This window comes from Letharia columbiana (genome assembly GCF_014066305.1).
Source record: "Letharia columbiana isolate WasteWater2 chromosome Unknown Sc0000052_s0, whole genome shotgun sequence".
Classification (NCBI taxonomy): domain Eukaryota; kingdom Fungi; phylum Ascomycota; class Lecanoromycetes; order Lecanorales; family Parmeliaceae; genus Letharia; species Letharia columbiana.
This window is the reverse complement of record NW_023501096.1, coordinates 79,284-95,426: the sequence shown is the minus strand read 5'-3', so window position 1 is coordinate 95,426 and position 16,143 is coordinate 79,284. Positions and strand designations below refer to the sequence as shown.

At 50.8% G+C, this 16,143-nt stretch overlaps 5 protein-coding genes across 5 annotated transcripts; 3 read left to right on the top strand and 2 right to left on the bottom strand.

The window, feature by feature from the left end:
• Positions 1-597: 597 nt before the first annotated feature.
• Positions 598-3,632, bottom strand: HO173_010713 (uncharacterized protein; the record flags this gene model as incomplete). The annotated part of the gene is made up of 7 exons (XM_037312598.1): positions 598-1,028; positions 1,077-1,584; positions 1,637-1,696; positions 1,752-2,415; positions 2,492-3,003; positions 3,049-3,460; positions 3,565-3,632. 7 exons carry the CDS (start codon positions 3,630-3,632, stop codon positions 598-600), a joined length of 2,655 nt encoding a protein of 884 aa, XP_037160446.1.
• Positions 3,633-4,664: 1,032 nt separating this feature from the next.
• On the top strand, positions 4,665-5,916 carry HO173_010712 (uncharacterized protein; the record flags this gene model as incomplete). Its single annotated transcript, XM_037312597.1, has 6 exons — positions 4,665-4,943; positions 5,009-5,205; positions 5,269-5,446; positions 5,498-5,661; positions 5,711-5,772; positions 5,822-5,916. 6 exons carry the CDS (start codon positions 4,665-4,667, stop codon positions 5,914-5,916), a joined length of 975 nt encoding a protein of 324 aa, XP_037160445.1.
• Positions 5,917-7,447: 1,531 nt separating this feature from the next.
• Positions 7,448-8,110, top strand: HO173_010711 (uncharacterized protein; the record flags this gene model as incomplete). The annotated part of the gene is made up of 1 exon (XM_037312596.1): positions 7,448-8,110. One exon carries the CDS (start codon positions 7,448-7,450, stop codon positions 8,108-8,110), a length of 663 nt encoding a protein of 220 aa, XP_037160444.1.
• A 373-nt stretch (positions 8,111-8,483) lies between these two features.
• Positions 8,484-10,426, bottom strand: HO173_010710 (uncharacterized protein; the record flags this gene model as incomplete). Its single annotated transcript, XM_037312595.1, has 6 exons — positions 8,484-9,373; positions 9,424-9,493; positions 9,542-9,888; positions 9,947-10,014; positions 10,066-10,164; positions 10,215-10,426. The coding sequence occupies 6 exons, from the start codon at positions 10,424-10,426 to the stop codon at positions 8,484-8,486; spliced, it is 1,686 nt and encodes a 561-aa protein (XP_037160443.1).
• Positions 10,427-14,073: 3,647 nt separating this feature from the next.
• HO173_010709 (uncharacterized protein) lies at positions 14,074-15,972 on the top strand (the record flags this gene model as incomplete). Its single annotated transcript, XM_037312594.1, has 2 exons — positions 14,074-14,604; positions 14,887-15,972. The coding sequence occupies 2 exons, from the start codon at positions 14,074-14,076 to the stop codon at positions 15,970-15,972; spliced, it is 1,617 nt and encodes a 538-aa protein (XP_037160442.1).
• Between the last annotated feature and the right edge of the window lie 171 nt (positions 15,973-16,143).

Below are 16,143 nucleotides of genomic sequence, written 5' to 3'. Positions count from 1 at the left end.
TTCAGACGGGACAGGGACGAGGTCTTTACGTATATGGTTGAGGAAAAGGGGGTCTGCACATCGAGAGCAGAGATAACAAGACCGTTGGAGTGGAACGACAATTCTGAAATCTGGTTACGTGTTGGCGGGAAGCCGGACTGGATTTGGCAGTATGCCAGGGCTTTGCAGAGCAGCAGCGCATGCCTACCCCCATTACTGGCCGTTTCATACGGCCCACGGCGCACACCGGACGGATGTCCACGGAGTCTTCCTGAATTAGGCGTCAGGCTACAACTACCTCTCCCTCCTCGACGCTCCTTGCTCATGACTCGGGATCTAGAAGATCGCTCTTCGGTCGGCCATGCCGGTCTGGGATGCATGACCATCTCACATCCGCCGATTGCCGATTTCAAGGGTCTTGCCGCCGTCCTGTCTGATTATTGGTACGAATTGTACATAGAGATCAAATAGTGCGGCCACTCATTTGGACTACTACCATGGTTGTAAGGATATTATATTGAAATGCACTCTAGTTTGGCTTGATAGCTATAAAACTCCCGAATCCTACCGCAGCGCCGCCTTAACCTTGCTCCCAGTGGGCTGGCTGATGAGATACAGCTAAGTCTGTATGAGACAATGAACAGAATTCGAATCATACTTGGAATTGCCAAGAGGGCAGGGGAATGCCTCGCAGGGACTAGGTGCGTAGTAATACAGTATGTAGGGTTGTTTGCAGTAATAGCCACCGTTCTCGTAGTAGGTATTGGCAAGCGTCGGCCAATCTGTCTGGTATTGGTCCCAATTTGCTGCTTGGAAATCGAGATTGCTCGAGCCAGCATTCACGGAGATATTAGGGTTGTTCTTGCTGGGCATCACGTCATAGATGAGGCATCCGACTTGATTCCAACCTCCTACTCCCGCGTTGCTGGCGCCAGGGTAAAGATTTCCGGGGGCGGGAAGGCTTGAGACTTGGTATCCCTGGCCTGCGCTTCCGGGGACCATGTCAATCGCTTTTGCATTGGGGTCGTACGACGCGATCATGTTCAGGCCTGCCAAGTGGTTAGCTTAAGACGGGTAAGGGACCTTTGATAACTCACAGCCGTACCAACTTCCTCTCAGTACATCCAAGCCGTTAATCGAACCATCACCAACTGGATCCAGGATGTTACTTTTGCCGCTAGAGGCCAGTGAGATGCAGCCAGGCGCGTAGGCGACATTGATAACGAGTTCCACTGTGTTTTTATTAGTCGGACATATCATGGTCACGTTCAATGACCCTGGTCCCATCATCAGATCCGTGGGCATAGTCGGATTCGGGAGTTGATTGTAATTAATGGATTGCGGATTGCCTGGGGTTGAAAAGCTTGTCAGACAACTCTCGAAATCCGAGTTTGCTCCAAATGCGGAGCCGGCTGATGTGCTCGGATATTGGCATTGTGAGTACCAGTAGTTATCAGGTCTACACGTCACCCCTTCCATATAAGGGACCGATGTGCGGGATGACCACGATGCGAGTGAGTTCCATATCTGAAGAGCTTGCTGGTTGAAGGTAAGATCCTGGAAATTGGAATTCTGCGTCGTGTCAACGTAGCAGGAGCAGCCCGGCTGTTCTCAAACGTTATCTCAATGCCCCTTTATTGCGAGGTATCGTACTCACATTTACCGTTGCGCACTTGCCGGTAGTAGTGTCAGCACTGTTACAATCATCGCAAGATGGCTAGTATGCAGTCAGCATGAATTTTCTGCGAGCAAAGAGGATGGCAAGACTTCACCATATTCTGTACGGATGGGCATGTGACACACGGACAGGTATTCAACCAGGGACCGGTGCAGATATTGTCGGCGTTGCCCGCGCACAGAACAGATGCGCAGTCGTAAGGCTGTTCGCTGGGGGGGCAGATCGGCTGAGAGTTGGATTTCCCCTTGGTGACTTGGAGAACGATTTGAGTAATACCGCTCTCTGTTCGAAGCTTACCTTGGGTGTTTGAAGCAAATGGTAGCATGGCGAGACTGAAAGCAATGAACCCGGCCACGAGCCATCCTGTTTGAATTAGACCAGGGAACAGTATGGGGAGGAGTGTGTCGCTCGCGGCCAGGAACAATGCGAACGCTCCTGCCACTCTCAGGTCTTGGAAGATGGGGTCGAAGTCTGGCACCAACTGGCCGGCGATTTCTACAATCTGCGTCCGGAAAGTACTTATAAGGCCATTTGGGTTCATGAGACCATCAGCGTTGTACATAAGCTCATCGGCCAGACACAAAGTCTCTTCGTACACATCAGTATCGTCTCTCTCAATCAACGGTGATGTACCGATGGTGCAAGCGGGTGCCGAGCTTGCCGTGGCGGTCTCGGCACTCTGAAGAGCCGGCATATCTGTGCTTTGAATCTGGAACACGAAATGGTTGGAGGAGTCGGAGGTCAGTAACGCAGTCCCGCTAGACACCCAGTCAGCTGTGTTATCATACACACATTGGAGGAGGATCTGTCTCTCTCGACGTTAAGGTTACATACGCAGAAGAAGCCGAGGCTGTAGGGGACGGGTTGAATGACGTTAGCTCGGTCGTGCTGATGGTTATGGCCTGTTTGTCACCCGGGGTGGTTTCTACTAAGATAACGGATGCGCCGGTCGCCGATGATACGGCTGCCACGCTGGCCAGCACACTTGATGGATAGTGTACCTGGGCTACGGGCATGGGATTCGGTCCAGAATCGAGGTACAACTCTGCGAGTACGGCTGACACCAAAGCTTCGGCAGCAAGTACTACTGCAATTACAGGTAATGCAGGCAGGAAGCGTTTTTGAAGATCAGGCGCTTGTTGATCGAGAATTTCTGCGAGACCTTCGATACATGCCGGATCACTGGGATTGCTCGCGTCGCATACTGCCTTGAACTTTGTCAACAGATCTTGTTGCGTTAATTCACCGAAGACGACGCGAATCCCATCTGGTGGTATTGCTGGAAGCTGATTATAATCGGTTGGATAGATGATATAGCCAGTACCAGTAGGGGTCGCTAGGCCAGTCTATTGCCGGTTAGACGGAGGCGATACCAGGCTTTGCTTGCTTACTGTTGTCTGCGTGAAAACTGAGAGCGGTCCCAGATCCATAGTGATAGTTCCCCCTCCAGCTTCCGCTTTGATCCCGAATTTACCCACACTCGTAGTACTATTTCCGAGGCCATGGGCAGTGGCATTGGCGAAGATATTGGCGCGAACGGTTGAGTTCCCAATGCCTCTTTTCTGCGGCAATGGCGTGGCTTGTGGCAATGCCAAGGCGGGGGAGAATGCCAAGGCATAGCAGAAAAGCACGAGGTAACTCGTGCAACGCATTATGGTGAATGGCAGAAGCAACTTCGAGAACTCTGTAAGGAGAAGTGGTAATCGGTGGGAGAAGAGGATATGGGAGGAGGCGACGGGTGTACCGAGACGAGCAGGAATTGCAGTAATAATGTCTGGGTGCTGAACAGATGGACCCAAAAAGCTTCATGGAAACATATTAATACTGGAAAGAGCGTGAAACAAGGCTCGAGGAGATTGCAAATGAAGTTCGCGATGAATACCAGGCTGTGCCTTCGGAATACGAACATCATTTGAGTTTTCCATCGTGTTCTTCCCCGCGGCCACTCATTTTCACTCGCAAAGCTAGGCAGCATTGTTGTTGCTTCATGTTAGAGGGGAACACGGGAGAAAGAGGCTGTGTCATACTAGGCTCAGAGGGACGCTGCGGGCAAAGGACCGCTCAGCCATAAGTACCTGACGCTGTAGTATTAGCATACCGCCACGAACCTCGGAAGTGTAACAACACGATCTCTACCTTACATTAAAGATACTAAGCTTTATCTATCTGTAGATAATTAAACATAATCCTATATTTAAGATTCTTCAAAAGCGTTGCAGATTGAATATTGATAAATACTTCATCAAGCCTTAGCTGATAATCGATAGGAAGTCAAGACCGAGGATGAGAAATTTAGGGGTCAACCGTATGTACATTAGGCTAAGGTAGATAAGATTAAATATATCCGATATAGGAAATTCGTGCGAGTTTCTTAGCGCCAACAATTGTAACGCTTTCTAGTGCTTTGTTGGATGGAATTACCGCCAATTAAAGTACGGATTAGGTACGAATGAACGAATTAAAGCAACATACTGTTGTAAAGTAACTTTACTGCGCGTGTTTCAAAACAAGCGGCAATTTTACCTCATAAACTCACGCCTTCGCGAAATTGAGGGGTATGGGTCGCGCATAGGCCCCCCCCCCATTGATTGGCCCGAACGTACACCAACCGAGCGAAAAACAATCGTATACTCGGGCCAACCTTGGTACTTTTGTATTTTGCCTCGTGTTGGGCCTCGTGTCGGCATCTACCAGCATTACGGGCGACGGCGTAAAACCTCCTGCGTCAATTTCAGACGTTCAATCCGAGAGTGCGCTTTCAATCAAGTTCATAAAGGAAGCAGGCTGATCTTCACCATGACTTCAATCAAAAGCAAATCTATTTCTTCTCCCTCCACATCCTCCAACCCCTTCTCCTTCTACAGCTTTATCCTCGTGAGCGTCGACGATGTTGCTGTATTGTACACTAAGTCTTTTCTTGGTGCTCCGCCTATCGGAATGCGCCTTGATTATTCATAGGGACTGTGTTTATATTATAGGAAAATTTCCTTACGAACATCCCTTCACCATGTCTGACCTTGTTCTGTTCAAGATCGAGAAAACTACGGCCAGACTTCTTGCTCAGTCCCAGGAAATGGGGCTGCTCTTGAAAGCCACAAATCCTCTACCTGGGAACGCGGGGCTGCGAGAGGCGGCTGGACTCCTTTTTGACCCTTTTGTCAATTTTGCTATCGTTCGCGATTCCACTAAGGCCGTCGCAGCAAGCGTTACAACCTCTCTACACTCAGGAGTATATGACCCTAACGGAACATATATACCTGAAAGTGGCTTGAATAATGGTGACACGGTGAGTTTGCTTCAAGGCTTGCTCTACGGCTCGACTTTGCACTAACTTCGGGCTCAATGAGTCAGATCGTGCGCTGCTCCAGTAAGGGCATACTCCAGATGGAAAAGAAAAATACATACATCGACAACGACTCTTTGGACGTCGTAATGGCTCAGGATCCAGACAACGTTAAAGGTTGTTTCGAGCAGGGGACTTTGAAAACATACGTGACTGTACCGCCCGTTACGCTGAACAGGCCTTCCATTGTTCGTTTATGCCCTGGGTAGGATGCTTCTCCTATGTTCGCCTATACTCTTGTTATCGAAATGCCCTAAAGACGTACTAGATTCGTACAACAAGAACATGACAATTTGAGGTACTCACCAAAAACCCCTGGAGGCACCCTTGTCAGAAAGTGTCGATTACTTTGGAATGACGGTGAAGCGTGGCTGAAATCCTCGAATGCGAAGACAGTCGTCGATCTTGCTGTGGCAGAGGACCCGTATTATGAGTATGAGCGCGCGGTAAGTGCTCCTATCTCACTTTTCGAGTGTCGGCTAATCTGTGAAACGCAGTTGCTACAGACCCGCCCGAGCAACTTGAACAATGGCGGATTATCTCAGACCCGCACTCAGAAAATACTGCAAGCCTTCAAGACCCCAGAGACGGATGGTTGGACGGCTTGGCGCAACAATCTAGGCTCGGGAAATTCGGCAAAGGCGCTTGTCGTCCCTGCCGCGTAGGGCAACCCCACCTAGAAGACAAACCCCGTGTTGACATTTCTGCAGGGTTGCAGCCCTTAGCACCCTGATGGAACAGCAGAGATATTGTCTACAGACACCGAATCCAGGTACGTTTTGTCCATCGCTTCATGGAGGTCCACTAATCGTTACTCTTAGACGGCACGTTTCAGCCATCCCCAGGTACTCAGCAAGGGTGGATTACTTGGGTCTCTGAACCAGATGCAGATTGGGTCTCAGTTGGTAGTAGATGAACCTGAGCGTGAGGCTGTATTGCCAAGTGAGGTCTACAAGAAGGTGGAAGGTGCGGGCTGGAGCGAGAGCAGGCCGAGTGTATTCGCAACTTTAGCCAGCATTGACAGGAGGCGACAATCTCTCCTTTCCCAGGTTAATGTCTCGAGCTTGATACCTAATTGGAAGTTTTTTCCTAGTCTCAGGCGTTGAGTGAGGTCTTGTTGTCCATTGTCGATAGCAGAGCTCTGGACGAATCAAGAGATTAGTTTCTTATCAAGGTGTTGCTATAGTAGAAGTTGGTCACTTTCCCAGCAAGACCGCGTCAGGCGTAGGCTTCCACAAGATGCCTGTAGGGACCTCAGGCAAATTGAAAAGAATGTCCTCCAGAATCCGACGCCAGGGTCAGGAGCGAGACAAGATACAGTAGAGTGTGTGACGAAGGTTCCACCTTGTATCGATGCGAAATTCAAGGTATGCCCGCACTTCAACTCGCCCAACTCAGGTTTGATAACCAAGCATTCTTCATGTCATGGGTTACAGGGTAGTTCTTTTTCTTTCACGAGATCACATGCGTAGGAACGAGAATGGATGCTTTATCCTTGTGATGTTCAATCCGTACAGTCTGTCCATTAATCAGCGCAGCTTCATCGAGCTCGCTGTCCAGTTGCTCTACAGGCGTGCTGGGAACTTGGCTTGGCAAACCATTCCACCTTTCGCCACCAACGGGAGACTCCACCACAAGTGGCCGGGACAAGGGGATCTCCGTGTCCTCTGTCATCTCTACAGTCTGGTCGAGACTGAGACTAAGCATCTTTCCCAGCGGGAACATCCGCAAGTAATGGCCGTTGACTTGAGGTAGATCAGCCAGATGGAACTTGCTTGGCGTCTTGAGCACGAGCTTGGTCTCGTCGCGGAGCTCTGGCGTATGTTCAAGCCTGCCAAGCTTCTCGGAGCCCACAAACAGTCCTCGCTCTCCCTTGCCAAGTTCTCCTTTGGACCTTTGTCCCGGCGCTCATCCCCCAGCTCGAGACCGGGGCTGCAACCTTCATTTCCGTCTCATTGGGGTGGTCGGAGGCATACACGCTTGATACTAGTACGATTCCCCGAACGCCTGAGGAGATCTGAGGAACTCTTCTCTCGAAGACCTGCCCATATCATATTGGGGCATACTTGACTTCGGATCGTAAAGACGCAGGAAGGGGAGAATGAGAGAAGAATAATCGGAAAAAGAGAAGGCGATGACGGCGAGATTTCGAGTCTATGTGATTGCGGGGAAGACAGAAGTCAGAGATAAAGGGAAATCGTAATAGTCAAGAATCTTTCGAGGCGCTGAAGCTGAATGCGGTCGTTGAATGTAGATTACAAAACAAATCTGAAGTCTGAAAGGGTGTCGCGCCCTAGTGGTGAGCTAATCTTACCCAGCATCACCTTCGTTAAGGCGGCGTGTAAGATTAGATCTCGTGTCTTCTTCTTGGCAGGATCTGCCGAGACCGCTGCATCTTCCCTCCCCCCCCCACCTCCCCCACGATACCAAACATCTCCAGCGCCTCAATGGCTCCCATCTCCCCCCCCGAAAGCAACATAATCTACAACCGCGTCAACGTCACCGTCGCCCAAAAAATCCGATCCATCGCATCATGGAACCCCCCCCGCGCGGCAAACGGGTCCCTCAACGCGACAAACCCAGGAGAGGAAACGAAGAGCGACGAGCCGGAGAGTGGCACCGCCCTGCCCGAACTCACGGGTTTCGGCGCCACGATGCGGGAGGATGGGGTGGTGGTGGAGAGGGGGGAGATGTCCGGGAACGATAGGCTGCGGAAACAGTTGCTCGGGAAGGATCATGTCAAGAAGCTGGCACGGGGCAAGAGGGCGCGTGGGGCGGGTGCCGTGGGCGTGGCAAACCAGCGACGTCCTGCTGCGCCAGCGAGGCGCGAAGAGCATGATTGGGACAGTGGGGACGAAGGGGGGCGCTCGTCGTTGGGGAAGTCGAAGCTCGGTGCAAGGAAGCATCGTCTCAAGGAGGAGGAGGGGGAGGAGGAGCAGGAATCTGGTCGTGTCGACGATGAGACGGAGGAGCTGGCGGCGCACGGGTCGAATGTGAGGGCTAAAGAGGTGCCGAAGAGAGGGAGTAATTACCTAGATGAGGTGCTGGCGGATCGATCGCTGAGGAGGCGGAAGAAGAGTCGGAAGAAAGATAGGGCTATGGAGAACTAGGATGCTGACGCCAGCTGGAGCTTGGGAATAGAAGGAAAGCTCATGCTTCAGCGTCTTAGCTCGAGCTGTTCTTCTTGAGGACCTTGCTACCGTCAATAAGGGCAACGACGGGCGACTCGACTACAAGTCACAGACAATGGCTCGATCATGTCATATTCTAGATTTCCAACGCTGCGTAAGTACGTCCTCGTCAAGCCTCACCACCAAATCTGCTCTAAACAATGGTAGATATCCTCATCTTCACATATAAGCCTTCATCCCCTAACGTATTATGGATATCCATCATCCAGAATCGAATCCTACCCATGTTCATCCAGAACCTCCAGCCGTCATAAAAAGCTCAACCACATAACATATATACAGAAACCAACAACTACTGCATCCTCTTCCTCTTCCGATCATCCAATCCCATTCCCTCATCCTCGTCCCTCTCCGCGGTTTCTGCTGGGTTTAGTAGACTATGCACGTTGCTCGCCATACTGCTTCTTCTCGTCTGGGGTGCCGAGTCCAATTGATGTCTGGGCTGGAACTTCGACCCACCGAATGGATTTTGGTTCGATGCGAAAGGGTTGGGATTGGAGGCGAATGGGTTAGAGTTCGACCAATGACTTTCCATGCTGACTGTCGAGTTGGTCGTATCACTGCTTGTCAATGGTGGTGTGGTTTGATGCGAGCTGAAGGATTTCCGAGGTGCACCCAGCTCATAGGATGCGAGCGTATCTCGTATATGTTGGTCGCTGGTCATCGGTACTTGCGTGGGCGATGAAGGCCAATGTGTGGATGATTGGCCTGATGCTAAAGGGGAATCGGTGCCATGACCAGGCCACCCAGGTACCCTAATATCTGCGGAGGTGTGCCGACGTCCCATATTAGGACCTGGAGGTTCCGAGACCATGGAGAGAGGATGCTGAGAGGATGGTTGATGTATCTGTGTTTGAGGCTGCAACGGTCGGACGTAAGTGGGCAACGCGCCTGTGGTTCCGATCGAACCGTATCGCCGTTGTGGGACAGGCACAGGCACAGGCAAGGGATGTGGAGGAGGAGCTTGGGGCTGGTAGGGTTTGAACGCATGTGGGCGAGGAGGAACTGCGTGTAGTGAGGGGCGTCGCTCATCTGAGGCGACTTGGCGTGGTGACAAGGGCTCCGCGTTGAGAGCCATGTTTGAGAAGTAGGGCTGTCTGCCCGAGAGTAATGACTCGTGTGGGTCTTCGTAGCTGCGTACCATGTCAAGTTGCCTCAGGATGTCTCTTTCCATGATAGTTGCTGAGACAGATCAGTATGAGGAGTGAGCTTGAAGACCCATTGAGACCTACCGTCACGCCGGACAGGATTGTCTGTATCTGGGATCATAGATGTAATGAGATGACACAGGTCAAGGCTCCACTGCGAAGGTTCAGTATAGTCAATTCCTTCCTGTTATGACCTACTTACCTGATGGCACTTCACCAGGCTTTCATTCAAGACGTGACATTTGGCGCTAAGAGCGGTATTGCTCTCCTCGGTTCGCGAGAGCCTCGCATGCAAATCGAATATGCTATGTTCAAGACCTTGCAATCGAAGCTCCGCCGGGTCCACGACGGGCTCAGCAGGCGTCCCAGGCTGAGAAACGCTTGCCTTGTGGGGCGACGAGAAGGAATCTCGATGGATCAAGGCGTGTCTCGATGCTCGCCTCTTTATCTCCCGTAGACCTGCGAGATCCCCTCTTTTGAAGTTCCCATTGCCATGCTTGAACTCCCACAGCGTAGATTCGGGTGATCCTGTGTGAAATACGTCGCTCACTGCGCGCAACCTATCAGCAATGACACTGCCATTGATTCATTGTCTTTGAAGACCTACCCTTGTGAAAGCCGTACATATTGAGCTGCCGGACAAATGATGAGACGTTGGTATGCTTGAAGTATTGTCTCAAGCTTGTCAGCCTTTGATGTACCGTTTTGTGGCAGTTCGATACTCACGAAAGAACTTTTGAGAAGTCGGCAGAGGGTGACATGACAAAGCTCTCGTTATTAGGCGCCCAAGATATCAAGTTCGCTATGGTTGGGTCCTCCAGCATACTATGTCCGCGTCAGCAGGTAGACCGTCGGTAAAGGCTTAGGTTATGTACCTGTATAATTTATGTATGAAAGCAGTCTGGACCACTTTCGGCTGTTGAGACGATGTTGCTGCGGCAGCACTCATTCCATTGCCAGTCGTTCCATTCTGCATGTGCGTAGCCTCCCCGTGATTGCCGTTGCTCAAGGGTCCCGCAGTATCCATTTCAGGGCTGCTGTGCCCAGGCGGCCCCATTACGGCAGATGCAGTGGGCGTCATGTCCATTGGGTCTTCATGGGCAGGCTCCACCGGCTTTATAGAAGATGGTAGTATAAGTGCGTTTCTGTGGCCACCGTTCTGCTGCGGATCGCTGGGAAAGGGACTCCGGCCCATCACATCCGCTGCCTGCAGCGACGATTGGATGTGATTTCCTGTAAAAGAGAGGTATTAAGATTATATACTATCCTTGCTCCTTCGCAATTCATCCGGCCTGGAGGAGTCCTTTTGGCGTGTGACATGAGACTGACGACGGTATGGAAGAAGTGTAGCTAGATATGTTGGAAACCCTCAAAACTGGTATTTCATCGATCCTTGGTTGTAGTGGGAAAGTATTAGACAGGTTTGCTACCCAGCGGCAGTGGGGCAGCTTGTAAGATTGGAGGAGGGGAGATGTTTCGAGCGATGAGACCTAAAACGCGGTTTTGCTGGGGAGGTTTGCTGAAAAGAAAGCGCGTCGAAGCCTAGGCGCCGAACGTGTCTAAGGATGATGGTTGTCAGTCAAGATGTTGCAGCAGGAGTGCAACTGGCTATCATCGGATGGGAGTAGTTCTCCGTACCTGGGCTCCGGCTTCGGAAGGTCGCAGAAACCAAGGCGCCTGTCTCGAGATGCAGGCTAGATCACCAGAGTCGCAATTGCTGATTCGGTCCAAGATAGATTTTTACCGAGACGGCGAACGAGTGATATGTTCCAAAATCCGACAATTCGGCTTACTCGTCCAAAGTTTAGGGGATGGTTCGCTCGCCGAGAAGGGGGGTTGCCAGTTAGAGACAGCAGGTGCGAAATACAGGTCTCAAGTGGCTGTATATGGTAGATGGAGGAGTCGTTGAAGGGACAGATAAGCAATTGAAAGATAATGAGAGGAGCTGGCCGGCGCGGCAGCCTTCAGGATGCAACAACGGGGGCATCTATCTTCGAAGGGAAGCTGGAAAGCTGGAGAGATGCCGCCAAGGCATGCTAGCGCCCCCCAACCGAAGCTCAAAAACGTGGTTGACAGGGATGCTGGAAGTGCACGGATGTTTTAAGGTTCTTGGGACCTTTATGATCCTCATCCCACTGCGCAGTGTTTCCATTATCTACAAAATTCTGCCCATAGCTTCCATGTCTATCTCATTCATATCCTAGAATCAAAAGGGCTGTCTCGGCAACGAAGGTTGCTGTTTTTACCGTCGGTACTGGTACCAGCAACTCTATAGGTTACATGCAGTCATCATATTCTGACTATTCTGACATGGCCATCATATCTTGCTGTGACCACATGTCTTGCATTGTGAAACAAGTCCCCTGACCCAGACATCCTTGATGAAACCTTTCGAAATCGTCTTGTTCAGCGTCTCCCCTCACGAATCCTTTCAACCTCATCCCTTCTACAAGATGCCTCAGGGAGTCTCGGCAGGGCCCGTCACCCCAAGTTTGCATTCAAATATGAGCTTCAAAGTTCCGATATGGAATTATGAGTGCTTACTATCTACCGGAGAGTGAAAAGGGGTTTTTGAGGCCCCAAGCTTTGATGTTGCAAATAACGACGGCCGTTTGGCCAGAAGGTAAGCCGCAAAGAGTCTTACAGCTCAGTGTTGACTGCCCGCTTGAAGGCTTCACCTTCGGAGAGGTCCATACTGCAAGCGTCGAGCCCTTGGTAAGATGTCTTCTTTGAAAGCGCGTGAACCATGTGCTAGTCCATCAGCCACGCGGCCATTCACATTTCAATCTGTGCTCCTAAGAGGTAGCATGCTTTCCAATCTTGTAGCGATGACAGATTTGCTTGCAATTGGTAAGTCTGATTCTTTATCAATATTAGAACTTTTGGTAAAATTGCACGTGTTGGCCGTGCGATGTTCCAGAACCGCAGCAAACAAGACTGCTTTCGCGTCCCTCAGCACCCCTCTCGTTCACGACTCAGCGCCTTCAAGTACACCATCGAGGCAGCAACGCCTACGCTCTTGGTCCAGGAAGGCCTCGCGAGCGTTTCGGGCGCCAACATCAAAGACTCAAACCCAGTTGCTATCAACTACGACGAGATGGCCACAAGACATTGGCGCAGATGCTTCTTAATGAAGGTACAAAACATTCCTCCAGTGAACTATTTGGCTCTCCTGATATCCACTTAGTACTGTAGTCCGGGATGCTAAAAGGCTCACTGGGCTCTGCACCGCCTGAATTGCGCTTAGGATTGAGAAACCCTGGCCAGCAGCCTCGGTCGGTTCGGGAGAAGCGCCATCCAAACTTCATCATCAGCAATTGACATCAAGGAACAATGTGTTCAGCGGGTTGGATTCTGTTTGGAGGGCCTTTTCAGCATTGAAAAGTCCAGGAATTTCGCTAAAGAAGTGGGCGAAATGTGTCCGGACCTCTGAGGCAACTCGATCAAAGAGACCGTGGTCACTATACTATATCAATAGCCAGAAACAGCTCCTCCAGCTTACTAGATTTATTCGCGAGAGACCGGGACTGCTTGCAATATACTTCCAACATTCATCATGTCGTACAGTTTGCTACTAGCCTCTTGAGATGTGAGGCAGGTTTTACAGGCAACGGCCAACAAATAAGATGCAACACACGAAATTGGACTCTTCAATTCGCGAGCGGCACCGATGTCGTTCATTTTGACTGTGATCATCAGTTTGCTTGATATTCTGTTCTCACCACCTTTGAGAGCGTCGACGCACTCATCCTGGTGAATAAGCAAATTGGCTCCAAGTCCCTTCATCGCAATGATGGTTTCAGGTTGGATGTCATCTTCAGACCCGGCACTGATTGAAGCGATTCTTGCAGCACCAACGAGGAGAATCGACTGACACTTCTGCAGAGACAATTTCACGTACTAGGAAGTCATTCTTTCCTCACAACAGCTGAGCAATTTAAGCAAAGTGTTGGCACTACCTGCCATCTCGAAAATTAGCAAAGGCGGATCTGTACGAGGCAGATGCAGGCGACCTTTACTCGACGCCCCAAGTACTCGTTGATCTACAGATTGCGGGCGATCTTTTTGTCTTGGCGAATAGGTCAATAAGCGCTGCCGCTAAAAACCGGCTCCGCGTTCCGAGCTTGTGCTCAGCGGGTTTAGCGCCACGTCGCCTTTGTGCCCACCTTCAGACTTTTACTCACAGTCTGCAAGTTTGTAATTGTAATTGAGCGGGACGAGCTTTACTGTGCGACTTGATTGTGGTACCGCAATCTCGAGATGTGCTTGAGCTGTAGAAAAGCTGAAACAAACTTTAGCCAATGTAGAGAATCCTGCAGACGTCTCAACTTCATTTGACCGATGGTGACTTGACCCCCCCGGGCAGTCACTGCCTCAATACCTGCTACCCGGCATGTGCACTGTCTTGAGGGTATACTCTCCGCATTCAACATACTTCGAGGGTACCTCCTGTCGCCATCGGTCAATCACAAAGCGATTGATCTGGTGATCTTGATTACCCCCCTCAAGCTTTCAGAAACGTGGCATTCTCGGATCTTGGCTTCCTTCGGATTTACCACACTCCTTGGTCTCAAGTCACATTACATTGATCGGCCGTGGACAAATGCAACGAGGTCGAGACGAGCACTCGCCAACGAAAAGTCCACTCCTCGAAATCGGAATTCGGCAACCTAAGGATCTGTATCCTTCAACTGTTACCTTTTTTTGCCGAGCTGCCAGCCGCCGGCCGCCGGTATGGTTTACTGCGGACCACCCTCAAAAGGATGTCAGACTTGCCGAGAGAAGAAGGTCCGGTGTGACCAGCGTCCTGGCGGATGTATCAGATGCGCAAAAGCCAGGCGCGAGTGTCCAGGCTATCGAAACCAGTCAGACTTGATGTTCCGGAACGAGAGTACAGAAGTTGTTAGGAAGGCCAAGGCAAAGGCTGCCTCCAAGAGTAGATCGGCTTCCCCGGGCTTCAAATCTTCCACACCACCACCACCACCACAATCACCATTTCCGGAGCACGACAGAGAGAGCTCCCTCATCCTCGGACGGCGGAATGATAGTCCAAATCCAACACCCTCGAACTCATATTACTCGATGGCCCCCACAATCGACGAAAAGGCTACTGGCTTCTTCGTCACTAATTATATCATCAACATGGATAGGCGTCCAGGCAATTCTGCAGGCTACAGAATGGACGATAATCTTTCGAATTGCATGAAAGCTGTGGGACTCGCTGCGCTGGCAAGCGCCGCTCATGCTCCTGAACTCGTACAAGAGGTGCGTTGATTCTGAGTGACTCCTTCAGATTCGGTCCTTTAGTCTAAGGTTCCACATATCTGAGACGGGAAGAAGGCTTCCAACCCCCGTCGTGCTCAGTTGGACGTATCTTAATACTCACCTTGCATTACTCATAGCTTTTATGCTTCTTTCCGATCGTTGTACTTCCTAAATCTGTCTCATTTATTCCATTCCTGCCTCGAAAAGGCTTCTTCCATCTTGTTGCGCCCTTAGGTGTTGTTTTAAAGGAGAGGCTTATGCTGACTCCAATATTGTCAAAAGGCACATAGGCGGTACCTGTCTGCCATTAAACTTACCAATGCCGCTTTGGGATCTCCTGTTGATGTCAAGAAAGATAGTACCCTACTAGCCATCATGTTGCTGAGCGTTTTCGAAACCGTGACCAGTGGTCGCCAACGCTCACTGAGCGCTTGGACAAATCATATCAATGGCGCCGCCGCCGTCATCAAAGTACGAGGACCGGAGCAACTGGCTAGTATAGGAGGAGTTCGTATGTTCATGCAAGTGACGGCCAGTCTCACGGTCAGCTGCCTGGAAGTAGGAATGGCATTGCCAGAACATATCCTGGCGTTGAATGCCCAAATTACCAGGCATGCTGATCTTAGCGACCCAGCATGGCGCTATTACGAGACCATGATGATGCTCACTAATTTCCGAGGGCATGTGAGGTGTGGACTCATCTCTAACCCACAAGAGATACTCGCAAGGGCGCTCGAAATCGACAAGGCTGCTCTTGCGATCTGTGCCAATGCCTCATGTGTCTATGAGTATGAGACAGTTTACACGAGTGCTGATCCTGGTGTCATCTTCGCCGGTTACTACCATATGTATCATGATTACATGTCGGCTTCGGTATGGAATGGAATGCGGGCCATCAGATTGATGTTGCAAGAAATCATACGAGACACACTCTTGAAGCTCCATTCCTCTAGGCCACCATTTTCCACCAACGAGCAGTATAGAGCACAATATCAGGCATCGACCAGTACCTTGTACCAAGTGCAATCCGACATCATCGCCAGTGTGCCTCAGCATTTGGGCTACTCGCCCACGAAGTCAACATCTGGCGGGGTCTCAGGCCACAGTTTCCCCTGGTCACCTTTCAATAGTCGCGTAGTCACTCCCCTCCATTCGTTGAAGTCAAACTCAGCTGACCCTCCGATGATCCGTTCTCTCGGGGGTTACGGCCTGCCATGGGCAATCTATCTCGCGGGCTCCGTCGACATCGCCACCGAGCCTGTCCAAAAGTGGGCTATTGGGACTCTCCAGGGGATTGGTCGATCGATGGGGATACAGCAAGCTATTGTTCTTGCAGATAAATTGAATAAGAAGAATACTGGAGTCTGAACACCGTACTTGCATTCGGCAGCATGGTCGCATTCATAGGGTCCTTCGGCGGGCAGTTTATCATGTGTGTCATGCGCCAAATTTCTGTCTTTTTGCAGATCCAACATATTACCATCTTGGTAATAGCGAGAGTCCCCATAATGGCCGCGGGATACCCCTCTGGCGCTCACT